Consider the following 23,437-nt stretch of genomic DNA (forward strand, 5'->3'; position numbering starts at 1 on the left):
GGCACTGTTCCTGCCTCTCTGCCATCTTCTGTGATGGGACGTGGCCTGCCCTCTGCCCACTGGGTCTGGGGCACAGGTGGTTCCTGTTCCTGTAAGGTGGTGCTGACAGGGGTGGGGTGAGGAAACAGGGTGGGTCCTGCCTCGGGGCAGCTGTGAACGGACAGATCAGACTGCTGTCCGCCCTCCTTCCCCTCCTCTGCCAGGGCTGGCTGGGGAGGCAGTGCCCTCCATGTGACGGGCCGTGGGCAGCTCTGGTCTTCTGGGGGGTGGGCAGCACTGCACGCAGGGAGAAGTGGGGGCGCCCCAGCTTCAGGAGGGGCTGCCACATCCTCTCCTAACGGGGTCCCCGTGGAGGGGCCGGACTCAGACCGTGGGGCAGGGAACGCAGGAAGATGCCCCCTGGAGCACACCCACAGGACCGAGGGGACGCTGTGCTCAGGTGGCACCTGCCGTAACGGGAACCTTCTGTGCCTCAGGCCCGGGTGGTACGCAGGTGTGCGGTGTTCCAGGGAGATGCATGAATGTAGCCATTTCTGCTGCCAGGGTTCTCACCAAAATGCGTGAACCCGGAGCACGTTCTCTTCATGGGAGAATTTACTCAAAGCGTGTTTGTGTCTGACGCGTCAGCCGCAGTGGCCGTAGCTGGCCTGTGCCCAGGGCCCTGCCCATGGCAGACGTCACTCGCCCGCTCGTCTGGGCGGTGCCGGGGTCTTCCTGTTGGTAGATGAGGAAACAGTATACAGAGTTGTCCTGGGGTCCCACCTGGCTTCAAACCCAGTTCCTGCTGGGGTCCAGGGCCACTGTTCTAACTCACCACTGCCCCGCGTGCCCTCCAGCAGAGCCCTGCGGCCCTGGCAGGGCCAGGAAGGATCCCTAAGTGCGGAGTCGCCCCCGCGGTGCAGATTCCCAGCAGAGCCAGGCTCGCACCCTTTCCCACGTTGGCAGCTGCCGGCCGAGGGCCACGTCCAGGCTCTCTGTGCTGAAGCTCGGGCCGGCCACTGCCCACGCTGGGTGGGGGACTGGTGCCCAGCCTCTGCTCCACGGGAGGCTGGTCTCCCCGCTCAGGTCTCCGAGTGCCCACCAGCAGGGCAGATGCTGTGCACGCCCTCCCCACGCCCGCAAGCCTGGGCTCCCGGGGTCGCCCTCGGGTGGCCTCGGGGTCCCCACTCTGTAATTGCTTCTGTTGTCTTGATTTGCAGACAGTATTGAAGCCGGCCTTGAGGCTGCGTCCTCGCACGCAGAGGCGGCCAGCGAGCTCCTGGCTGGGGCCAGCCGGCACCAAGTAAGTCAGTGCGAGGGGACAGCCTGCAGCCCCCCCGCTGCCCGCGCCTGGGAGGGGCCTGCCTGTCCAGGGGATGCTGTGGGGGAGGGAGAGGCAGGGGCTGCGGGGACTGCGGGCCTAGGGTGGTTGGCACCGCCTCCCCCTAGTCTCCACCCCTGTTGAGGGCACAGCAGAGACAGCGCCCACCAGCCGGGTCTCGCTGCCCAGGCTCGCGGCTATGGCTCCCAGGTGTGCGGCACCCTGAGCCGCTGCTACAAGAAGCCCTGCGGCTTCTCCTTTGCCTTGAGGGCAGGACGGTGGTGTTGGTACTTGCCGCCTTCCTGGAGGGCTGGGCCCTGGAGGGGCTGCCTGGCCTCCCGCTCCTCTACCTGCTGGCTAGGCCGCGTGTGGCTCATGTGCCCCTGGCCTGACCCTGGCTGGAGCTGGCAGGGCCCTTTGTGGTTGCAGCGGGCAGGACTGGGCATGGGACCAGTGGACTGGCTCCGGGGGCGTGAGGACGAGGGGCAGACTTCTGCCTGCCTGAGATGGCACTTAGGGCAGCCCTGGGGCCAGACATGGGGCCTCCTTGCTGACCTGTAGCCACTGCGCGAGCCCCTGCCTGGAGCAGGCAGCCTGAGGCCTGGGTCCAGTCAGCAGGGTGTGTTTGTGTATGTGTGTGCACACACGTGTGTGTGTGTGTGTGCACATGTGTGTGTGTGTTTGTGTGCACGTGTGCAACAGCCGTCTTCTGCTTTCTCTGAGTCTCTCGCTGGCCCTCCGAGTGCAGAGTGGAACCCCAGAGCCCAGCCCTCCTGGCGCATGCGTCCTGGGGTGGGATGGGAGGACAGTCCAGTCCGGTGACACGAGGGCCCTGGGCCAGCTGAGGCAGGGAGGGCTTCCCGGGGGAGTGCCCAGCGGGAGCTCTCCTGGCAGAGGGGACAGAGGCCAAAGGAAGGGCTGCCCAGGGGAGCTCAGGGCACCGCCGGCCAGAGTGCGGACAGCTGTGTGGGGGCCTTCGGGAGTGGGGAGGGGGCTGGGGAGAGATGGTGGTCGATGTCCTCGTTCCCGGGGAGGGGGGAGGCTTCGGGGGGGTCAGAGCTGCGCCTGGAAGGGCTCCGGTGGTCCTGGTGGGGAGGAGCCGGCCCAGGACGACGGGCAGCAGGGCGTGGGCGGGGCCGCGTGGGGCCGAGCAGCCCTCCCAGCAGTGCGTGCTTCTTCCTCTGCCTCCTCTCCATTGGGCATCCAGATGGCAGAACACACGCGGCCCTGGCAGCTGCAGGACTCTGTGAGAGTGCATCGTGAGGGCGGAGGCTGGGCCCGCTGCTGGCCCCTCTTTCTCTGTCGGTGGCCACCAGACTCTTAAGTCTGGGTGACAAAAGTCGGCCACACATAACAGCTGACGAAAGCTGCACCAGTGGGGGAAGGGGGTTGGAGTTCGTGTCTGCTGATGCCAGCTCGGGGCTCTGCCCCAGCCATGGCCCCCACCTTCTAGCACGTGGAGTGGGGCCCGGCCTCCCCTGCGACCTCTCCGCCACGCTCTATCCTCTAAGGGCCACCCAGAGTGGAAGGTACAGGCTCCAACTGACAAGCAAGGTGGACTCACCGGAAGCCCAGGGCCCGGCTGGCCAAGGGCCCTCCCCTCCAGAAAGCCTCACCTGAGAGGAAGCTGCAGAGAGGCTCCCCCCGTGAGCATCCGGGGCCGTGAGTTCTGAAGGATCAGCAGGTTCCTGGACCAGCGATGCCTGGACCACAGAAGGAGGATGTGACAGTGAGGAGGAGGACGAAGAGGAGGAGCAGAAGGACGAGGACGAGGTGGCGGCAGCTCAGAAAGCCCCCTGTGCCCATGGACACATCAGGCTCAGAACCTCTGTCTGCTCCCAGGGAGCCTGTGCGCCCAGCCCTCGGGGTGGTGCTGTCACCATCCTTTTCCCATCACAAAGCAGGAAGCCCTGTGCCATAGATGAGGTGAGTGGGGCTTAGACCCAGGAGGTAGGGCCCAGAGTCTCCACTGTGTAGTACTGTCCTCCTGCTCCATGGCAGTTCCACCCGGCACGTCAGGAGTGTCCAGCAAGACGATGCCACCACAGCCTGGGGCTCAAGCCCAGTGGGTTTTCCCTGGGATCTTGGTTGACTTACCCTTCATGCTCAGGTAATTGGAAGGTTAGGGATCCCTCAGCCGGGTCTTTCATTTGCAGACTAGGGATTTGGGGCCCAGAGACAAGAAAGGTTTTCCCAAGATCACACAGCTGTCAAGAGGCAGAGATGGTTTGGGAGTCCAGTTTGTAAGATTCCAAGTGCTGGCTTTCCCTGCTGCCCTGGGGAAGCTCTGCTTTTATATACACTCACTCATCTTTTCAGGATGTCCACTTGGTGGATAGGTGGATGGACTGAAAGAATGGAAGGATGTGTACACAAGTGGGTGAGTGGATACCTGGATGGACGGATAGAGGTGTGGGTGGATGGATGGATGACGGGTGGATGAATAGATGGATGGGGTGGGTGGATGGATGATGGATGGATGGGTGGATGATGGATGGATGATCAATGGATGATGGTGGATGGAGGGATGGGTGGATGGAGGGATGGTAGATGGGAGGATGGATGTTTTGATGGAGGGATGATGATGGATGGATGGTCAATGGATGGTGGTGGATGGATGGGTGGGTGGATGGAGGGATGATGGATGGATGACGGGTGGATGAATAGATGGATGGGGTAGATGGATGATGGATGGATGGATGATGGATGGGAGGATGGATGTTTTGATGGAGGGATGATGGATGGATGATCAATTGATGGTGGATGGATGGGTGGGCGGATGAATAGATGGATGGGAGGATGGATGATGGTGGATGGATGACGGGTGGATGAATAGATGGATGGGGTGGATGGATGGATGATGGATGGATGATCAATGGATGATGGTGGATGGAGGGATGGTGGATGGAGGGATGGTGGATGGATGGATGATCAATGGATGGTGGTGGATGGAGGGATGGATGGGTGGATGGATGATGGATGGGAGGATGATGGATGGATGATGGATGGATGATGGTGGATGGATGGGTGGGTGGATGGAGGGATTGGATGGATGACGGGTGGATGAATAGATGGATGGGGTAGATGGATGATGGTGGATGGATGATGGATGGGAGGATGGATGTTTTGATGGAGGGATGATGGATGGATGATCAATTGATGGTGGATGGATGGGTGGGCGGATGAATAGATGGATGGGAGGATGGATGATGGTGGATGGATGACGGGTGGATGAATAGATGGATGGGGTGGATGGATGGATGATGGATGGATGATGGATGGGAGGATGGATGTTTTGATGGATGGATGGATGATGGATGGATGACGGGTGGATGAATGGATGGATGTGGTGGATGGAGGGATGGTGGATGGATGATGGATAGATTGATGATGGATGATGGATGGGAGGATGGATGTTTTGATGGATGGATGATGATGGATGGATGATGGATGGATGATCAATGGATGATGGTGGATGGAGGGATGGTGGATGGAGGGATGGTGGATGGGTGGACAGACACATACTTGGATGAATGGATGGGTGGGTGGTTTGAGGATGGATGGCTGAGAGATGAACAAATGGAGGGATGGACGTGAGGAAGGAGGGTGAAAGGAAGGAAGGAGGTGAGTAGACAGATGGGCTTGATGCACAGACGATGGGCAGATAGATAAGGGGGTGGATGAGTGGGTGGCTATGAATAGGTAGGCAGATGAGTAGACAGGATGCTGGGTAAGAAAATGGCCAGCTTGATGGTGGGCGGATGGACAGTCAGAAGGTACCGTGGCGGTGGCACCTCAGCTTTGGAGCCACCAGGTTGAGGTTTAATCTCGGTGTTGCTGGAGGAAGTCTCTCACCTTCTGAGCCTTGGCGTCCAGTGAGGGTGCTGTTGGTCACTGCAGGGGGGCCCCTGGAGACCTAAATAGCTGCCCATGCAGAGGGCCCTGTTCAGGGGGCACCTCTTGGTGTCGCCCCCTCCTGGCCGGCGAAGGCTCACGTTTCCTGTCTCCCTCTGCTAGCCGACGAGGAGGACGAGGGCTCCGGCTGCATGTGGCTACCCCTGCGGACACTGGATGGGCCGAGCCTGCCTGAAGCTGACCCTCTGGACCTCCGAGGGGCCTTCCCTGCGTCCACCTCCTCGCCCTCTCCGCCCGCCTCCCCGGCCTCAGCACCCGCGGCAGCCACCTTCCCCGGGGCCTCCCGGCCCTCGCCGCCCTCCTCGGCAGCACCCCAGGCCTCCGGGAAGCCGGTGGGGACTGAGGCCTCGGACTTGGAGCAGCGGCTGCTGGACGCCCAGCGGCGGCAGGGCACCCTGCTCTGGTCCTGGTCCCAGCAGCAGAGCGCGCTCATGGCGCAGCAGAATCTGCTGCTGCAGCGGCTGGCCGAGCAGAGCCAGCGGCTGGCCGACGGCGTCGAGGCTCTCAACCGGACCCTGGAGAGGCTGGTGGAGGCCCGCCCGGCCCGGGGTGCCTCGCCCGCAGTCCCGGACAGCTGCCCTGGGGGCGGAACAGCCTGCGGCCCGGCCAGAGGCTCCCAGGAGGTCTTCTCAGGGATGATTCTGAAGGTGGAGGAGGGGGTCTAGGGTCCGGCCTCGGGCTGCGTGCAGGGCGGAGACGGGATGGAGCCAGCGCGGACACAGGACATCCACCTGGGGCTGTCCCCTTGGTCCTGCCCTTGCCAGTGGGGCTCAGCGACGCGCGCGGAGGGGCCTCCGAGAGCTGCTCGGGGACGGCCTGTCTACGGGGGCGGCGCCGGCCCGTGCGCATCTTCCTCTGTCTGACCCGCGGAGCCACAGGGAGAAGCATGTGGGCCACAGAGCCCTCGGCGCGCTGCCTCGGGTGTCAGGACCCTGGAGATGCGGCTCGAGGCGGGACACCGAGAAGGAGGGACTCCTGGAAGCCCCTCCTCTGCGGGTGTACAGCCGGGGCGGCGCGGGCCCTGCATCCTCAGGGTTCTGGCCCGAGGGGACCACGGCCCGGGCTTGCGGGCATTTCTCTAACCCTGTGTCGTGGTGTGAGGCATGTTGACGCGTGCGTGCGTGCGTTCCTCGGTACTGGATGGCGGGGGGTTGCCGGTTTGTACCTGTTGACTTTTCTTGGAAAAAAATATTTTTCTTACATAAGCATAAAATAACCAGAAAGGCTGTGATGATAACGGGGTGATGCCGATGGTAACGAGACCGCACTGACCTGTGCCGTTCTTGCGCGGGCGGGATCTCTGCCCTCGGCCCCGGCCCTGAGCCCTCCCCGGGTTTCAGAGCCGCCTCGCCCGCTGCCCCTGGCCCTGGGCAGGCCCTGGGCAGACCCCGGGGCCGGCCTGATGCCTGGCCCCGTTAGGCAGGACTGGGCTGCAGCGGCACAGCTTGGGTGGCCGTCGGCGTCCTCACAGCCCTGGCCTCCCCCCGCTTCCAGCTTGGCCTCTTCCTTCTGCTCCAGACTCGCGATGAACGCCTTTTCCGGAAGCAGGAGGCGGAGGGCTTGGCTTGAGCTGGACCGTGTGCTGGTCCCAGGACACCCGGGGGAGCTGAGGCCGGATAGAGCCAGCTCAGTGGGAGGGTGTTCCCTGGTGTTGACGGTGGAACCAGCAGCGCGGCAGTCACTCTTGTCCACGGACGCAAGCCCACGCCCCGTCTGCTGGCTGCCCATGCGCCTTCCCCCTCCGCGGCCGGATGGCTGCATGAGTTCCCCGTGGCCACCTTTCCTTCTGCCCTTCAAAGCCCGGGCCAGCTCGGTGCCACCCCGGGGTCTTCCTAGAGCTTCAGTCCACGTGAAAGGGGCAGATCCTGCTTATCTGCCGAAGTCGGCTGTCGCCTCTCTGCGGCCTGAATGCTGCTTTCCCGCGTTATTGGTTCATCCTGGTCAACACCTACGCTGCTCCCAGCCCAGCCCTGACCCGGTCCCACGCTGAACCCTGACCCTGGTCCCGCTCTGAACCCTGACCCCGGTCCCATGCTGATCCCTGTTCCCTAATTCCTGTCGGGAGCCTCCCCGGGCTGGGCCCCGTACTGAGACCGAGTGCTGAGGGGACAGAGCCACCAGGACAGACGAGGTCTGTCTGCCTCCACAGCCCGGGGTGCCTCCCCCGCGACCAGAGCCCCGTGGGACAGGGAGTGTCAGTCAGGCCGTGGGTCTGGGGTGCACAGGGGAGCTCGGGTGGCAGTCGGCGGGGAGGGGGCCTGCCTGCGGGGAAGGGGACCAAGGCTGCCTGTTATGCTCTCAGACCTGGGGCTCTGGAAGCCCCTTCTCCTGGGAATGGGGTGGGAGTGGCCGGCAGGTCCCTTCAGGAGGAGGCCGTGGTCTTGGTTGAAATAGGAGCCGGTTGGAATGGGATCTCTGGGGGGGAGAGTCCGGGCGAGTGAGCGCGGGAGGCGGCGGGGAGCTTTCTGACTGCTGGAGGGGCTCCAGCGGGGGTGAGACCCCGCTCGATGCCCTTCTGGGCTCTCTGCCCACACTCTGAGTGGGTGGCCAGGACGAGGTGGACCTGGGATGGGAGTGGGGGAGAGGAGAGCCACCTGCCTGGAGGGCTGAGTGCGGGGCTCGGGGGACCGCGCAGTGCCCCCCAGCTCTGGTGGCTCCATGCCCGAGGAAGGCAGGGCACAAGGACAGAGCTCTGAGGACCTGGGACCAGGTGGGAGCCTGGGGACAGGGCAGCAGAGAGGAGGAGGCCCGTGGTGGCTGAGTAGCAAGTGCCTGGGGAAGTTCAAGGAGGGAGAGGGGCCTGGGGTGGAGACAGAAGGACCCTGGTCCGGGGCCCGAGAAGCCCCCAGCAGCCACGGCAGAGGCCGCGTTGCTGTGGCAAGTGCTCCTTGACTGCAAGGCCTCCGTGCTCCAGAGACGCAGGCTGGAGGGTGGCTGAGGTGGCGTCTGTCAGGGCCGGAGGAGGCCCCAGGTCACCGCCCCCCAACCCCGTGCAACAAGCAGATGTGAGAGCTGGGTGGCCTTGGGGGTGACGTCCGGGTCGTGGTGAGAGCCGGGCACAGCTTGGGCCCTGGTGTCAGGGTGCCAGGTTCATGCCCTTCCCCTCGGCAAGTGCGTGAGCCTCGTCCTTCCGGGCAAGACAGGGCCCCGGCCTGGAGGAGCCGCAGCCGAGGAGGGTCGGGGGTTCGCAGGTCTGCTGACGGTGAATTGCAGGTTAGGCAGACGGAGCCGCTCCCCCGCTAGGAGACAGCTCCACGTGGAAGAACGCGTGCTGGCTGCTCTGCTGGCTGCCAGGGGATGGGCAAAATGACCAGGCTGGTCCCTGCCCACCCCCCCGCCAGCCACGCCAGCGGAGAGCGCTGAGGGGGAGGCGGATGGGAGGCTGGCCCTGAGGTCAGGGATCCTTGCTGGAGGAGAGTCCCGCGGGCCTTGGGGACCCTCAGGACAGGAAGAGCCCACAGTCCGAGACACTTAGTGTGTGGTGGGCAGCTGTGGCCTGAACGGGAGGAGGAAGGTCCAGCCATCGCAGAAGTGACAAAACCACAGCTCTAGACCCCTGAAGGGCTAAGTTAGGTCCCCCTAAAATTCATGTGTCCTCAGTTCAGAGCCTCAGAAGGTGTCTGTGTTTGGAGTTTGGGCCTTTAGATGGAGGTGCAGTGAGGTTTCCGGCACGACCTCTATTCAGTGTGACCCGTGCCCTTATAAAGAGAGATTGGGACACTGACACGCACAGAGGGACGACCGCGTGAGGACATGGGGAGGAGACGGCTGTCCCCACACCAGGGAGAGCGGTCTCAGGAGGAGCCAGCCCTGCTGTGCCTTGGTCTTGGACCTCCAGCCTCCAGGGCTGGGCGAGTCGTTGGAGCTGCCCGGTCCGTGTCCCATGTTGTGGGCGCCGCAGCGGAGTCATGCAGACCCCACGGAATTAATCAGATACGTAAGGTTGTTCCTACAGGAAATAATTTAAAGATAAGATGAAGTCACAGGAAGGAGGTTATCAAGAGTGAGCCGGCGCCTCTAGGAAAGATCAGTGGTAACCTTTGGAAACGAACTCGGTGGAGGCACAGGGAGCCCGTTTGGTCCCAGAGGATGTGAGAGCCCACCTGGGAGACGTGGGGGCAGAAGTGGCAGCACGACGGGAGGGGGAGTCTGGGAAGGGGGGCAGGTCCCGCTGCGGCTCAGCGGGTTAAGAACCCGACACAGTGTCCATGAGGATGCGGGTTCCATCCCTGGCCTGGCCCAGTGGGTTAAGGATCTGATGTTGCCACAAGCTGCAGCGTAGGTCGCAGATGTGGCTCGGATCTGGTGTTGCTGTGGCTGTGGTGTAGGCCAGCAGATACGGCTCCTATTTGACCCCTAGCCTGGGGGCTTCCATATGCTGTGGGTGCAGCCATAAAAAGGGAAAAGCAGTTGGAAAGGGTGGCAGAGGATAGAATCAAATTCCGCACGGGTGTGGGTGGAGGCCAGCGGCAGAGAGAGGGAAGAGGCCCCACCTGAGCAGACTGATCCACAGGCACCAGCAGCCGCAGGTGTCCGGAGCAAGGAGGAGCCTCTGGAGGAGGGACAGGGTGACAGCCCTGCTCCCAGCTCAGTCACTGCCGCAGCGGTGGAGGCCAGAGAAGGCGGATCAGTACCTACCAAGGCCACAGGACAGGGACTGTCGCCAGAATCCTCCCCCCCGCAGAACCATCTCTTGGGAACAAGGGTGAAATGCAGTCATACGAGTGAAAATGTAAGCAAGAGACTTGCCCCAAAAGTGCTTCCGAGGGTCAGAGCTCAGGATGGAGAGTCACCCTCGAAGGAAATCAGGGCCGAGGGCCGTGAGGGGAGACAGCGGTCAACGTGGGGCAGATCCAAGAGCAGACTGCGGGAAACCGTAGTCATTTCACACCGAACAGCAGCTACGACCGGGGCTCCTGCTGTGGCTCAGCGGGTTAAGGACCTGGCTTTGCTGCAGCTGTGGCACAGGTGGTAGCTTTGGCGCGGGTTCAGTCCCTGACCCAGGAACTTCTGTATGCTGTGAGTGTGGTCATGAAAGAAAAAAAAATGATGACTCTAAATGTCTGATTTGTGGAGATAAGTTTTTAGAAAGGACAGAACAACTGGACAATGATAAAAAATTAGTTATGAATAATGATTAAATTATTCTGAGCTCATTTACAGGGAAATTAAATATGTATTAATCTTGGCATCTGTTAGTAACTATACAAGGTAAAAACTCAAGGGTTCTGTCATCAAAATGAAAAACGTATGCTCTGCAAATGACCCTGTTAAGAGAATTCGAAGACGAACTACTTCCTGGGAGAAGATGTTTGTAAATCACATATTTAGCAGAGGACTTGTATCCTGAATATATAAAGAGTTTTCCAAATCCAACAGTAAGAAAACAAACACCTCAGTTGGAAAATGGGCAGAAAGTTTGAGCAGACCCTTCATCAAAGAAGATTTATATGGATAGAAAGTAAGTAGCTGAAAAGATGCTCAGCATCGCCAGCCCTTAGGGAAATGCCAACTGAAATGATAGCAATAGCTCCGCAGGCTGCCAGCACGGCTGGAGCGAGAGACGAGGCTCCAGAGAACACGGACCGTTCATGCCCTGCTGGCGGGAACACGCAATGGTACAGCTACCCTGGAGAACACTTTGGTAGTTTCTTAAGTTAAATCCATACTCAAAATACTTCCCGTTGGCTGCACTGCTGCATGGTTATCCGAGAGAAATAAAAAGGCATGTCGACCCGAAACCTCACACAAATAAATGCTCACAGCATCTTGGTTTGTAGCAGCCTCAAATTGGAAGGAACCAGATGTCTCCTGTGGCTAAATGATTAAACGGGTGCATCCACGCCAGGAGATACCACCCCGCAGTGAGGATGGACCCACAGGGTGCAGGGTCCTGAGGACACTTTGCTGAGGGGAGGAGCCCGGCTCCCAGGTCCCACGCGGTGCGGCGCCATGGGCCTGGCCCTCCTGGGGGACGAGACTGTGGAGACAGAAGCGGCTCGGGAGGTGGGCTGGTGGGGGTGCGGCTCTAGGGCAGCACAAGGAGCCCTGAGGTGTCGGAGCAGCTCTGTACCCCATCGCACGGTCGCTACAAGGATCTGCCTCGGAGATAACATCTCCCAGACCCACATGCACACAGGACAGCGGTGGAAAATGCAGGGACATTTCAGGCAGTTTCCAGTAACCTCTAGAAGAGGAGTATTTGTGTACATAGCTTCCAGACCAGGGCAAGAGAGAGAAGACTGTAAGTAAGCCGGCAAAAGTCCTTTCTGAATGAACAAGGAAAGGGAGGGGAAAAAAAGAGAAACTAAAATAGTAATAAAGAAAAAATAGGACAAACGGAAACCCCGAGGCAAGCTTTTGGAATCATATCCAGTAAATAAATTAATGTGAATTAAGAGCTCATTAAATGTCAAGGATTTTCAGGTTGCAGGAGAAAAATACCACTGCCATTTACAAGAGAGTCCGTAAAACATAAGGACGTGAGGGGAAGGTTTACAGGAAACTCGCTGGTCAGAGAGGGAGGGAGGGCGCGGGCGGCGGGGCCGGCTGCGTGTGAAGGGGACGTGGAGACAGTGTGCCTGCATCTGGACAGACGTGTGCCCGCCCGCACGCAGCGTATGTAAACGCGTTAGCGACGCGGGCAGCAGGGATTACCCCGTGACCAGTTCAGCTCATCAGGCAGATGAGAAAATCCCTCAATGTCGGTACCCCTGAAAGAGCTCTAAATAGATAAATAGAGCCCCCCCCCCCCCGCAGGGGGGCTCTATCGCGATAGTGGAGGATTCCCTCTCGTGCACAGAGACAAGGAGTTCACGGAGACAGCCCAGCCGTGGTCATCACGCTCACTGGACACTCAGACAGAAGCCTGTACTGAGCAAAAGAACTAGTCCTCTCCAGGCGCAGCTGCCGATAGTGTCCCCAACGTGGATCGTTAAGCAAAGTGTCCACAGCTTTCAAAGAATCTGGAAGTCATGAAAGACAGCAATTATGAGAACATGCAGCCATTAGATGCTAGTAGCACAAAAGTAAAGAAAGAGCTCCTTGTATGTTGGGACGTTGAGAAACAATTCTGGAGTTCCCGTCGTGGCGCAGCGGTTAACGAATCATGGAACCATGAGGTTGCGGGTTCAATCCCTGGCCTCGCTCAGTGGGTTAAGGATCCAGTGTTGCCATGAGCTGTGGTGAAGGTCGCAGACGCGGCTCAGATCTGGTGTTGCTGTGGCTGAGGTGTAGGCCGGTGGCTACAGCTCCAATTAGACCCTGGGCCTGGGAACCTCCATATGCCGCGGGAGTGGCCCTAAAAAGGCAAAAAAATAAAAACAGTTCTAAATAACTGGGAGGTCAAAGGAGAAATCATGAATGGATGTGTAAAAAAGACATAATTGAATAATAATGAAAATACTGCACATCAAAATCTGGGGGGGTACTGCAAAGGAAATCAATAGCCTTGAATGCTTATTCTGCAAAAGAAGACAAGCTGGCAATGAATGAATTAAGATATTAAAAAAAAATAAATGAGAGTAGAATGGCCACGGCATAAACCTTGAGAAATTAGAGGAAGAAGATTATAGAGACAATGCAGAATCTATTAAATAATAAGAGTGCCTGCCTGAAGCCGAGAGTCTTCTGTGGAAAGACCGTGAAAATAGACAAACCGTCAGTAAGATGGATCCGGCAGAAAAGAGCAGAAATTCCAAAGTGGTGAGAGGATTCTGTGAACAATCTTATGCCCCACAGGCTTGGAAACTTGGAAAGTCAATGGCTGGATTCCCAGAAAAGTCCCATTTGCCATCATTGACTCAAGACTGTAGGTCGGCGATTCCGTAACCGTTCAAGAAACGGAAGGATTGGAAAGACAGCGGGGAAACGCCGAGGCCGAGAGGTCCCTTCATGAGTTCTCCCCAGATTTCAGGGATAAGACCGTCCTGTCCAAACCTCCCCAGAGAACAGAAAAACGGGAAGTTCCTAAACACGTGACTTGAGGTCGAATCAGAGACGCTGTTCGGGGCGGGAACATCACGGACCCGTCCGTCCCGTGGACACAGACGTCGTCATCCCAGCACCGCACGAGTGGACCACGCGGAGTCTGCCTCTCGGAGCTGGTGATTTAGCAGAAAGCCCAGGAAACCACTGGCTTTGGGGGAAATAACGCCCCCCGCCCCCGCCCTGTGGAGCTGCTGTGAGGCCGAGGATGACGGCACTGTTCAACGCGAGCCCTCACCCCGAGGCTCGTCCCAGGCCCTTCCCGCGGGTTCACACCCTCAGTGGCACAGGGCCCTGCAGTGAGAGCTGTGTGATCGGCTTCAGGCGGCAGCAGAGCAGGGATCGCCTGTCCTGGCTCCCGGCAGGTGCACAGCCAAGGTCACCTCTTCTCTTTTTCCGGCATCCTGCCCACGTCCTATCTGCTCCTTTGCTGAAGGGCTTTACTCAGACGTGCGCTTATCAGAGGATGCCCTGATCCCTCTCACCGCCCCCCCCCTCACCCCGCCTCCCTCCCACGTCCTGTAAGTGCTGTCTTCTGAGCAGGTGAGCTTCCCGGGGCAGGGCTCCGGCTGCGGCAGCACCTAGGACAGCGCCCAGCACGGGGTCCGCACTCCCTCTCTCTGTCTCTCTGTCTCTGTCTCTCTCTGGATAGCCTGCATCTCCTGAGCCCGCCCAGGCATTGATGAGGCTGGTTGTCCGAGGCATCTGGGAGGCGAGGCTGGGGTGCGGGTCCCCAGACAGGAGATGCAGAAAGAAGGAAGTTCTCTAGTGGGCCGGGCCAGGGTCAGACGGTGGCCTGGGGAGTTTGGGCTTCTGAGCTCATCCAGTCCAGCAAAGGGCAGGACCGGCTATGAGCCCAGCCGGCACCCTGGCCCAGCCCCTGGCTGGTGTGCACCTCCAGGCAGGATGAGGGGGCTCTCTGGCCAGAGCCCTTCAACCTGTTCTCGGGACAGGCTGTTGTGACCTGAGAGCTCGAGAGGCCACGCCCCAGGCTGTTTGGGCCATGGGCCTGCTGTCTCGGCCAGGCTGGGAGCCTCCTTGTGGGGTGGGGAGCTGCCTTTTCCCTGGGAGTCGAGGGGGGTAGATAAGCCGCAGTTGGATCTGCCGAGGCCTGAGTGAGCTCCAGTCCCGGGGTGTGGAGAGCACCGGAGAGCCTCATTTTCATCATCAAATTGTTACAGGGTCTCCCCGCCATCTGCTGAGACATGTACAAGTGAATGGGGTTCCAGGCGCTGTGGGGGACAGTGGGTGGGGCCCGGGGGTGGGAGGGTGGCCCTGTGTGCACTGGGGCCTCAGGCCCCCGCCCCATGCCGTGCCCCTGCCTGCCCGCAGCAGCTCTGCACCAGGTCTGCCCCGAGGGAAGGCCAGCAGCCGAATGACCCGAGGGGAAGGTTTACATCAGTCTGCTTGGTACCAGCCCCACGCCTGGGGGTCAGCACCACTGGCCTCTTCCCCACCCTGGGTGCGGACAGCAGAGGTCACGGGCGCAGGGCAGAGGGACTGGGGGGGCCCTTGCACTCCCCCTCTGTGCCTCACCTGCCCCAGTGTCCTGGCAGCTTCGGGCCAGGTGGGCCTGGGTTTGAGCTGGTGCCGCTGCTTCCGCGTGACTCTGCGGGCTGTCCCGCTCCCCTGAGCCGGGGGATGTGGGACCACGTGCCTGCTCCTGGGCTGGCGCGGGGAGCAGACCCAGTGGCACTCGGACCCTGCAGGCAGGCAACAGGGAGGTAGCGTGGGTCCTGGGGCTGTGCTCAGGCTGCCCTGGTGCCCGGTGCGCTGAGTGGGGAGGGTCCGCTGTGTTCTCCCCCAGCCTCTCCCAGCAGAGGCCTCATCGCCTGTCCTGACCCGTGGGGACATCTCGGCTCAGAGGGAGAACAGGCCACACCAGGGAGTGGCTGGAGCCCTGACCGCTGGCCCTGCCGTGTTCTCCCTGCTGTGCTGTTCAGGCAGGTGGTGTCTCCGTGGGTGCGGGGGTCCAGCTGGGCATGGATGGGCGGCGGGGTGGGGGGCACGTTCCTGTTCTGTAGACCAGGTCGGGGTGTCCTCACAGCCCGGGAGAAACTGCTGCCGAGGTGGCTGATTAAGTGCCAGCCCTGAGGGCCATAGCAGGGCAGAGGTTAAACCAACGTGGCCCAGATGGATTTGGGCCCCAAGGAGGGAAGGAAACTGGCTCTGAGGGACGAGAGGCCTCCTTAAAGCTGGACGTGCCTGCCCCCCCGAGGGGACCTCCTCCCTTCTCACGCTCTGCACACATGAGTCCTGTGAGGCCAGACAGTGGAGACTCGTCCAAGACGCCAGACATACGGCCACTCACAGCCCAGGGGACATGGGTGTGGACAGGCCCTGGGGGGTGCGGCCTGTCTCTGGACATACTGCAGTGCGGTGCACGAAGTTCACGTGTGTGCACGTGTGTGTTGCGTGTGCGCCCGCATGCAGGCATGTGTGGACACGAGCACCAAGTAGCCAGAAGGGTTCCTCTGGTGGCTGCTGGTCTGCGGGAGGCAGGTGAGGGAGCCGGGCACAGGGCAGAGGGGCACCCCGGGGGCCAGGCCTCCAGCCCCTGAGCCGTGCATCCTCCGCGAGAGGAGGCCGGGGCGCCGGCTTCACCGCCTCACAATCTCGCAGCCGCTGACTGTGTGGACCCCTCTCCAGGGCGGGTCTGCAGAGCCCAGCCCCGTCCACAGGGCCCCTGAACGCCCACCTGCGGGGCCAGTCCATCTGGGAGTTAGTGGCCTGGAGGAGGCTCCCAGAGGCGGTGCCTGGCGGGTCCAGTCCGGATGTTGGGACTGGCCGGACAGCTGTCCAGGGTATGGGGCTCACGGGGGACTCCTGCCCTGCCCCGTGGCTCTCAGCATCTCCCTGCAGGGCTCGTCGCCCCCCTGCCCCCGCCCTGCACCGTGGCTTCTGCTGGAGGCCGTGGAAACCCCTGCCTCTCCAGGGAAAGGTTGTTCCCTGGCTGAGGTCACCCCTGAGCGGGGGGGCTGGGCTGAGAGTGGGGAATTGCCTCCTTCAGAGAGGTGACAAGGGGACACCGCCTCGTGGTGGGGTGACTGGGGGGCGGCTGTGTGCGTGGGAAGGTCCCTTTCAAGGCAGAAACAATGCAGTTTTGAAGTGGTAGGGAATTTGGGCTCATTTTCAGCAGCTGTATGCAAATGGAATGCAAATGAACCTGTTTTCCTTCCAGCCCCAGTGAGTGGCCCAGAGCAGCAGTGTTCTGGAGGCCGGAGGCAGCCCAGCGTCTCCTTCACAGCAAGCGGCCCCTTCTTCAGAGGCTGTGCTGAGTAGGGCGGCGCTGCTGTTCATTTAAGAGACGAGGACAGACTCGGTTCTAACCCCAGCTCTGCAGGGATCGCCTGCCCGTGACTTTGAACCCATCGCTGACTCTCGGCTCCCTGGCTCCCTTTTCTGTAAAACACATGCCCGCGATGCCTCAGAGGCTGCACGTGAAGCACTTAGCACAGCGACTTGTTCTGATGGGGGTGGGGGTGGGGGTGGTGGGGGTCCTGCTGCTGCTGCTGCCGGGGGCGAGTGGGGGCCTCGGTGATGGGCTGGGGGTGGTGGGGACGAGAGCGAGGGCAAGGTGCAAGGCCCTGGGAGAACGGCGGAGAAAAGCTGTCTCCGTCTCGGAGATGCTCGTTTTTCCTTCAGAGGCCTCCGCAGGGTGGGGCTCATGTCCTGACGTGTGTCCTTGGCCTCTGACCCGGGAGGCCTCTGTCCCAAGAGCTCCACTCTCCACACGCTGCCCACTGTCACCTCTCCTGTCAGGGCTTACCGTGTGCCTGGCTCAGGGTGGCCGTGACATTGGTCTATGACCCTTCCTTTCCAGAGCCTCTGCTGAGCCAGGAGGGAGGCGCCAGGTGGGGGGCGGGGGGGGAGCACAGGGAGGATGACACGGGTGTGGTCCTGCTTTTGCGGGGCCGCCATGCTCCCGCGGCCTCTTGGCCGCCAGCAGGACACACCCGGTCCTCCATTTGGCAGCAGCCCCACAGGTTCTGCATCACCTCTGATACGTTAGGCCCCGGGCCTCCCTCCAACCTGGCCCCCCGCTCCCCCAGGCGGGCACGGCTGCCCCTCCCTGCCATCCTGGCAGGTGGCACAAGGCTGAGTGCAGGGTGAGTGTCCACCTCCTGCCAGCGAGCCTGCTTGGCCTTCTCAGAGCTTCCCACGGGGCAGTGCCTGGAGATGGAGGCAGGGCCCACACCTTAGGGTGTGGAGCTGGTCCCCTGTCCTAATGCCGTGACAGACAGCCCATTGTTGCCCAGCTTGTGGGGGTAGGACAGACACTCAAGAAAGCTAGCACCTGCCCCAAATCGTGCCGCTGGCACGGGACAGAGCCAGGATCTGAATCCAGGCTTCTGGCGCCCGGGCATTTCTGTGCACCTAGACTTTGTCAGAGCCGGGGAGCTGTGGTAGAGTAGGGGTTCTTCTGCAGGAGCCAGAGGGGGTGGCCAGAGGGCAACGGGGCAGTGGTCCCATGAGGCACCTCCCACCCCCACTCCCACACAGCTCCCTGGAAGCTCGAAACGGTTGGCCCGGCTGTCGCCCCCAGCAGGTGGGGGTGGTCTGGAGAGGGGCAGTGGGCTTGGGTGGGCAGGGTGGCTCCTGAGCGTAGGCGGGGAAAGGCTGGGGCGTGGGGCAGCCCCCGTGCCGGGACCCACAGCATGCTGGGCGCCGGGAAGCCAGCTGCGGCCCTGCGGCTTGGAACACAGTGGAATCGAGTTGGCCGAGCCCTGCCTTCTGCAAACAGATACAGATTTGGTTTCATTGAAAAACCTCAGCACTGCCAGGCCGACAGGAGCGGGGCCACGGCTCTCCTGCATTTCCCCGCCAAGAAGGGCGGGAGACCCAGACTGGCGTAGCCCCTCAGCCAGAAGCCAGGGACCTCTGCGTGCAATGGATTTCTGTCTTCTGGGAAAGGCTCGGCTCTTACCGCTCCCCCTGCACCAGTCCAGCCTCACGTCTAAGGGGTCTGGAGGCCACAGGATGAGGGGTGAGTGGGCGCCATGGTGGGGTGAACTGAGGCCTCCCACCTCTGCCACCCCTGTCCTGTCTCCAGCCGTGCTGCTCGTGTCACTGCTGCCGCTGCTGCCACGTCACACGAGCAAGGTCACATCTGGCAGTGGCGGGGCTCGTACCTTGGTTGTCTGGCTTCCAAGCCTGTGCTGCCACCGAGTCTGTCATTGGCATTGCCCGCCCCGCCCAGTCCCCCTACCGCCCCCGCCCCCACCCTGGGAGGGGCTGTGTCTGGTCTGGGGTCCTCCTTTGCCTGAGGGGTCACATGCTGTCTGCGGGGGTGGGGTGGTGGTGCAGGCAGCGTGCCCTCCACACAGATGAAAAGCTGGGGTGCGGGGAGGTTGAGGGACCCAGTGCAAGGAGGAGCCAGGTTGGGGACTCTGTGCTGAGGTCACCCCAGGGCTATCCCAAAGCATTGCACTCGGGAGTAATGACAGCTGTGACGGCAGGGAGCGACAGGGGTGCCAGTGGGCTCTGTCCTGAGCAGCTCCAGTGGGGGCAATGCCCCAGCCTGCATGCCGGCTGCGTTAGGACCTGCTGTGTGACTTTATGAAACTACGTGCTATCTCTGAGCCGTCCTTCACGTGTCCACAGAGATCCCCTTCCCCGGGTTGGGGGGGGGTTTGGTGAGACACCTGCATGTCCAGAGCCCGGCGTGTGCAGGTGTCCCTGCTGGCGCTGAGTGCCTCCGCCATGGGCACCACCTTGAGCTGCTGGGCGAGGCAGGGTCCCAGCCCCGATGCGCACACAAGGTGAAGCGGCCTAGAGAGGCTCAGAGGCTGGGCCTGGGTCACACAGGCTATTGGTGGCACAGCCTGGATGAAAACCCGGGTGCCCCAGTGCCAGCCGTCCGCCTCCACCTGCTGCCAGTGCATTATTAATCCAGCCCTCCCTGGAAGACAAGCAGCGTGTCTGTTTACCTCCTGACAGCAGAGAGGGGAAACAACAAAATTAAACCAAACAAACCGCCCAGACATCAAACAAGCTGTGTCTCAAAGTGCGTGCTCTGCAGATAGAAGAATGCAGGGGGGCGGGGTACGGCTGCCGAGTGACTGAAGGGTGCAGCCATGCAGCGAGCCGTGGACCTGTCTCCAGGGCGGAGCGCTCCGGGCCTAATTGATGCTTTCAGAAGGCAGGGGCGCGAGGCAGTGCCGCCCAGAATGGGCAGGTACGAGCTGCACCCGAACTGGAAGACTGGTGGGCCGTCCAGGGGATGTGAGGGCTGTGGGCGGGGAAGGGCCTGAGCAGGACCCATGCTCCCTGGTCCCTGAACTCTGCGCCCCTCAGCATCTTTGCCTCAGAATCAGGGGGGCCCAGCTCTCCTCCTTGCCTGTGGCTTTGGGGGGTTGGTTTCTCCTTTGCAGGTCTTACTAGGGGGAATCTTGAGCCCTGAGAGGCCCCGGCAGGTGCGGTCGGATGAGTCCCTGTGAACCGGGGTCGGAAGCTGGAGAGCAGGGATCTGACTGAGGTTGGATGGGAAGTGTGGTCTCATCCCAAACAGCACGGCTTGACCCCATCGTGCGCCCGCGCTGCGTTCCCGGGCCTCATGTTCCCAGCCTGGACCGAGCGCTCTGGCTGACGGCAGGAGTGGCGGGCTTGAGTGGCAGCACCATGGACAGCCCCACAGGCAGTGGCGTGGTGGCAGGACCCCGAGTCCTCCTTCGGGGTCCCCTGTGCCCTCTGTTGCCAGGCTCAGACCCCAGGCCTGGGAGGCAGTGATTTCCCCTCGTCACCCTGCCCGTCTGAGGAGGGAAAGGACAGTCACTACGCACCGGCCCGCCTTGTGCCAGGCTCTACCTGTTTCCCAGGTGAGCCTCTCTGCAAGCCCCATCACGAAGTGGGCAGCATCCCGCGAACCTCCCCCTGCACCACGAGTGCCTGGGGCCCAGCTGGCCGCAGCCTCGGCTCCCTCCCTCACACGTTAGTGCGTTCCTGGACCACACTGACTCCGTGCCCACCCCCCACCCCCTGCTTCCCTGCCGATCAGGAATGTCCGACCACAGCTCATGAATGATGCTGTCAACAGAGCAGATAAAACGGCGCTGCAGGGAAGACAGAGCAAGGGAGCGGCTGTGATCCAGGGATTGTTAAGCCGGCCCGATGCTGTCACCGCGAGCAAGGCTCCTGCCATGCTGGTGGCCCTTGGCATTCATGGCTGTTTCCCTTCCTGCTGGTCCAGCCTCCATTACTGTTTGCTGGGTAAAGGGTTTGGGGGTTACCTCTTGGAGCCCCTCTACTTGCAATGTTAGTGCTCAGGGAATTTCAACTTGCTTCTGCTCTGGGGGAAGGGAGGCCTCGTTACTGCGCCGTTTTTAGCCTGGCGAAGAGCTCCGCCATGCCCCCCAAATTTGCATTTTTCCCTCCGAATGTTCTTGCCTCTGGCAGGAGAATTGATGTGAAAATCAGAGGGGAGCACGTGGCTGGGAGTGTGAGTGGGTCCGTGTGCATTTTGTTAACTCGGGGCCTGCCTGCGCTAACGGCTGCGCACACCCACCCAGCTGCCGGCTTCAGCACCAGCGGTCCCCTGTGGGAATGGCCACCAGAGCCTCGCTGTCCCCTTTGGAGAAGGGAGTGAGCGGCCCGAGAAACCTCAAGGGCCCCTGAGGATCGTGCAGCAGTTAGCAGCAGGATTTCGCATCCTCAGCTCGTCCTGTTCCTTCCTGAATCAGTCAGCACAGGCTGTTTGGCTGCAGTAACAAAAGAGCCCAAGGCCGGGTTGGGTGCCTGCCTGTGCCATGCCCACAGTGGGTTGGAGGTGGCTTGCTTCTGAGCTTTGACTCTGGGACCCAGGCCGATGGGCAGCCCCCCTCAGACATTGCCAGGCTTCCGCCAGAGACCAGAGCGGGGTCGAATCGCACAGTAGCTTTGACAGTGTCTGCTTGGGAGCGCGTGACCCCCTGCCGTGCTGCACCCACCAAGCACTTCACAGGCCAGGCCCCGGGCGGCAGGCAGGGCTGCTGTGCCTAGTCCTGCAGGAGGGAGGGAGAGGTGCTGGGAGAAGGCCATGCGTTTCTGAAGGATGCTGGGACCTGCCACACCCTCAGAATCGCGCCCCAGGTCCAGCAGCCCCCAGCACCCAGCTTCCATCATGCCCCCGTCTCTTGGCCTCTGCCCAGGCCCTGCCCTCCCTCGGGACCTGGGGAGCCACCGCCCCGCTTCTCCACTCCCCGGGCTCCGGGAGGGCCCCAGTCACACGCTGACCTCAGCGACCCGCGGGGTTGGACCGCCTCTCCTCTTGCCCCTGGCCTGTCCTGCCCAGCGGCTGCCTTCACATCTACTGCCTCCTCCAGGCCTTTTCTGCCCGGGGAGCTTCCAGCCCTGCTGCATCCCTGAATCCTCGCCCTCTGTAGCCCTCTCCTGGCCCTGGTCAAGTCCCGGCCTCTGTCTCTGGTCCAGGCGGGGCCTTGGGCCTCTGGGGGAGCGCCGCCCCCACCCCGGCCTCCCACCAGCCCCTTGGCCCCCCAGGTTGGGCTTCGTGAATGGCTTTGGCCAGGACTAGCGCCCCTGCTGGTCAGGGAGGAGCACTGCGTGTGCAGAGCACTGTCAGGCACAGGTGCAGATTGCAAGTGAGTGGACTTGGTGGGCAGGTGGACACGTGGGGATCGAAGCCACACTGGGCCGCAGCCTTTGTCACTTCCTGGCTCATCCTGTGCCCAGACGCCCAAGGCATGCTGGCACCTAGCAAGTGCTCCCACAGGTTGGCAGAAATGCTTGGGAAGAGAGGAGGGTTAGGCACCAGGAAGGTGAGAGGACCGCGTGCTTCTGGTTGAGGATCACCAGCCTCTGCCGTGTGCAGGACGCCCCCTCGCTGGTCCCGCATGAGCCGGGGCGGAAGACAGGCTCAGGGCTCAGCGTGGCTACGGGGCTTTCCCAGTTAGGCTTGACCGGGGGCCCTCCTGCCCGACCCAGGCCAGGGCCCGTCAGGCTGCCTCCCTCCTCTGAGGTCAGATCCCGACCCAGGACTTTGGAGATGGCTGGGAAGCGGGGAGGGGTGAAGGGCAGGGGTGGGCAAAGGTGTCGATGCTCTGGGGACAGGCTGGTGGAGGGGGGGGACCGGCCGCTGGACTGAGAGGTGGGAGCTGGGAAGGGACCCGGCCACCTGCACAGCATGGCACTAGAGAAGCCCAGCCCTGCCAACTTTGGGGGCCGCCTTCTTCGGGGGAGAGGGGCTGTGAGCTCCGGGTGAGAGAGGCATGGCTCTGGCCAACAAGGATGCACCCCAGGTGGCCTTAGCGAGTGGACACACCCTCTGGGATCTCTATGAGATGGGGACTTTGGAGCCTGGGGGGCACAGCGTTTGGGGGAAGCCAGGATCCTACCTTCCTACGGTACCTTTGGACAACGAGAACCATGGTGTTGGTGTGGCAGAATCTTTGAGCAGCGGGACTGGGGACTGTGTACACAGACAGTGAAGTTGCTGGCGTGGTTAAAGCTAGAAAGCTTATAAACCCCCAGCTGGTCTCAGCAGCGTCGTTTTTATGATCTTTTTCTAATACGGTGTTTGATACTTAACACGAGGTTTACAGGATGTGAAGCCTAGGGATGCACTGAACTGCCACGAGCCGCCTCCTCAGACGACAGCCGGAGGGATCCCTAAGCCGGGGCAGAGCTCAGCCCCTCCCGCCCTGTTCTCACCCCACCTGCCACTGCCCTGAACTTCCTGTCTGCGATTCCTTTGCTTTTTAGAGAGTTTTGTGGGTTTTTTTATGCAGACAATATCGGTAACATGTTGATCGCTTAGTTGTGCTTATTTCTTTAATCTCTTTAAAAACCAAGCCACACTCGCCACGCTTTTTCCCAAGGCTTTGCTCTTGTTTCACCTGCTTCATGTCCAAGACTCACCCACGTGCTCGTGCCCGGCTGGTTCACACTTTTCACCGCTGCTGACGTTACCCAGTGTGCCTGCTTTGAAGCTGGATCCCTCCTCTCTTCCACCAGGTCCGCTCCAGCAGGGGAAGGTTCCCCTGGGTCCAGACCGGAGAGCGGGGCTACCGGTCCTGGGCACGTGGATGGTTCTCCTGGACCAGGTGAGGCCAGGTTGTCTCCCCAAGGGGTGTCGGCCGTCACCCCCCACCAGGGAATCGTGGGCTCTGGGGGTCCGGTGTTTGGTAGCGGCAGAGCCCCCAGTCTTCGCCAGCCTGGTGGGCGTAACAGAGTGTCTAATTGTGGTTCATTTGCATTTCCTTGATTACTGACGCGGTTGGAATTTTTCATATGTTTATATTT

General features: G+C 61.4%; 1 protein-coding gene across 16 annotated transcripts in view; it reads left to right on the top strand.

Annotated features, from left to right (window-relative positions):
* Positions 1–23,437, top strand: part of TSNARE1 (t-SNARE domain containing 1) — a 127,647-nt gene that overhangs the window by 78,934 nt on the left and 25,276 nt on the right. For 7 of the 16 annotated variants that reach the window (XM_021088806.1, XM_021088797.1, XM_021088804.1 and 4 more), the window contains 2 exons: positions 1,200–1,282; positions 5,318–6,452. In XM_021088806.1, coding sequence (XP_020944465.1) covers positions 1,200–1,282; positions 5,318–5,854 — 620 coding nt within the window. In that variant the 3' untranslated portion in view covers positions 5,855–6,452. Of the gene's footprint in view, positions 1–1,199; positions 3,227–3,619; positions 3,681–5,317; positions 6,453–23,437 lie in introns of those variants that run through there. The other 9 variants (XM_021088799.1, XM_021088807.1, XM_021088796.1 and 6 more) reach the window with 7 other exon arrangements.

The sequence above is a fragment of the Sus scrofa genome, chromosome 4 (assembly GCF_000003025.6).
Source record: "Sus scrofa isolate TJ Tabasco breed Duroc chromosome 4, Sscrofa11.1, whole genome shotgun sequence".
Taxonomy (NCBI): domain Eukaryota; kingdom Metazoa; phylum Chordata; class Mammalia; order Artiodactyla; family Suidae; genus Sus; species Sus scrofa.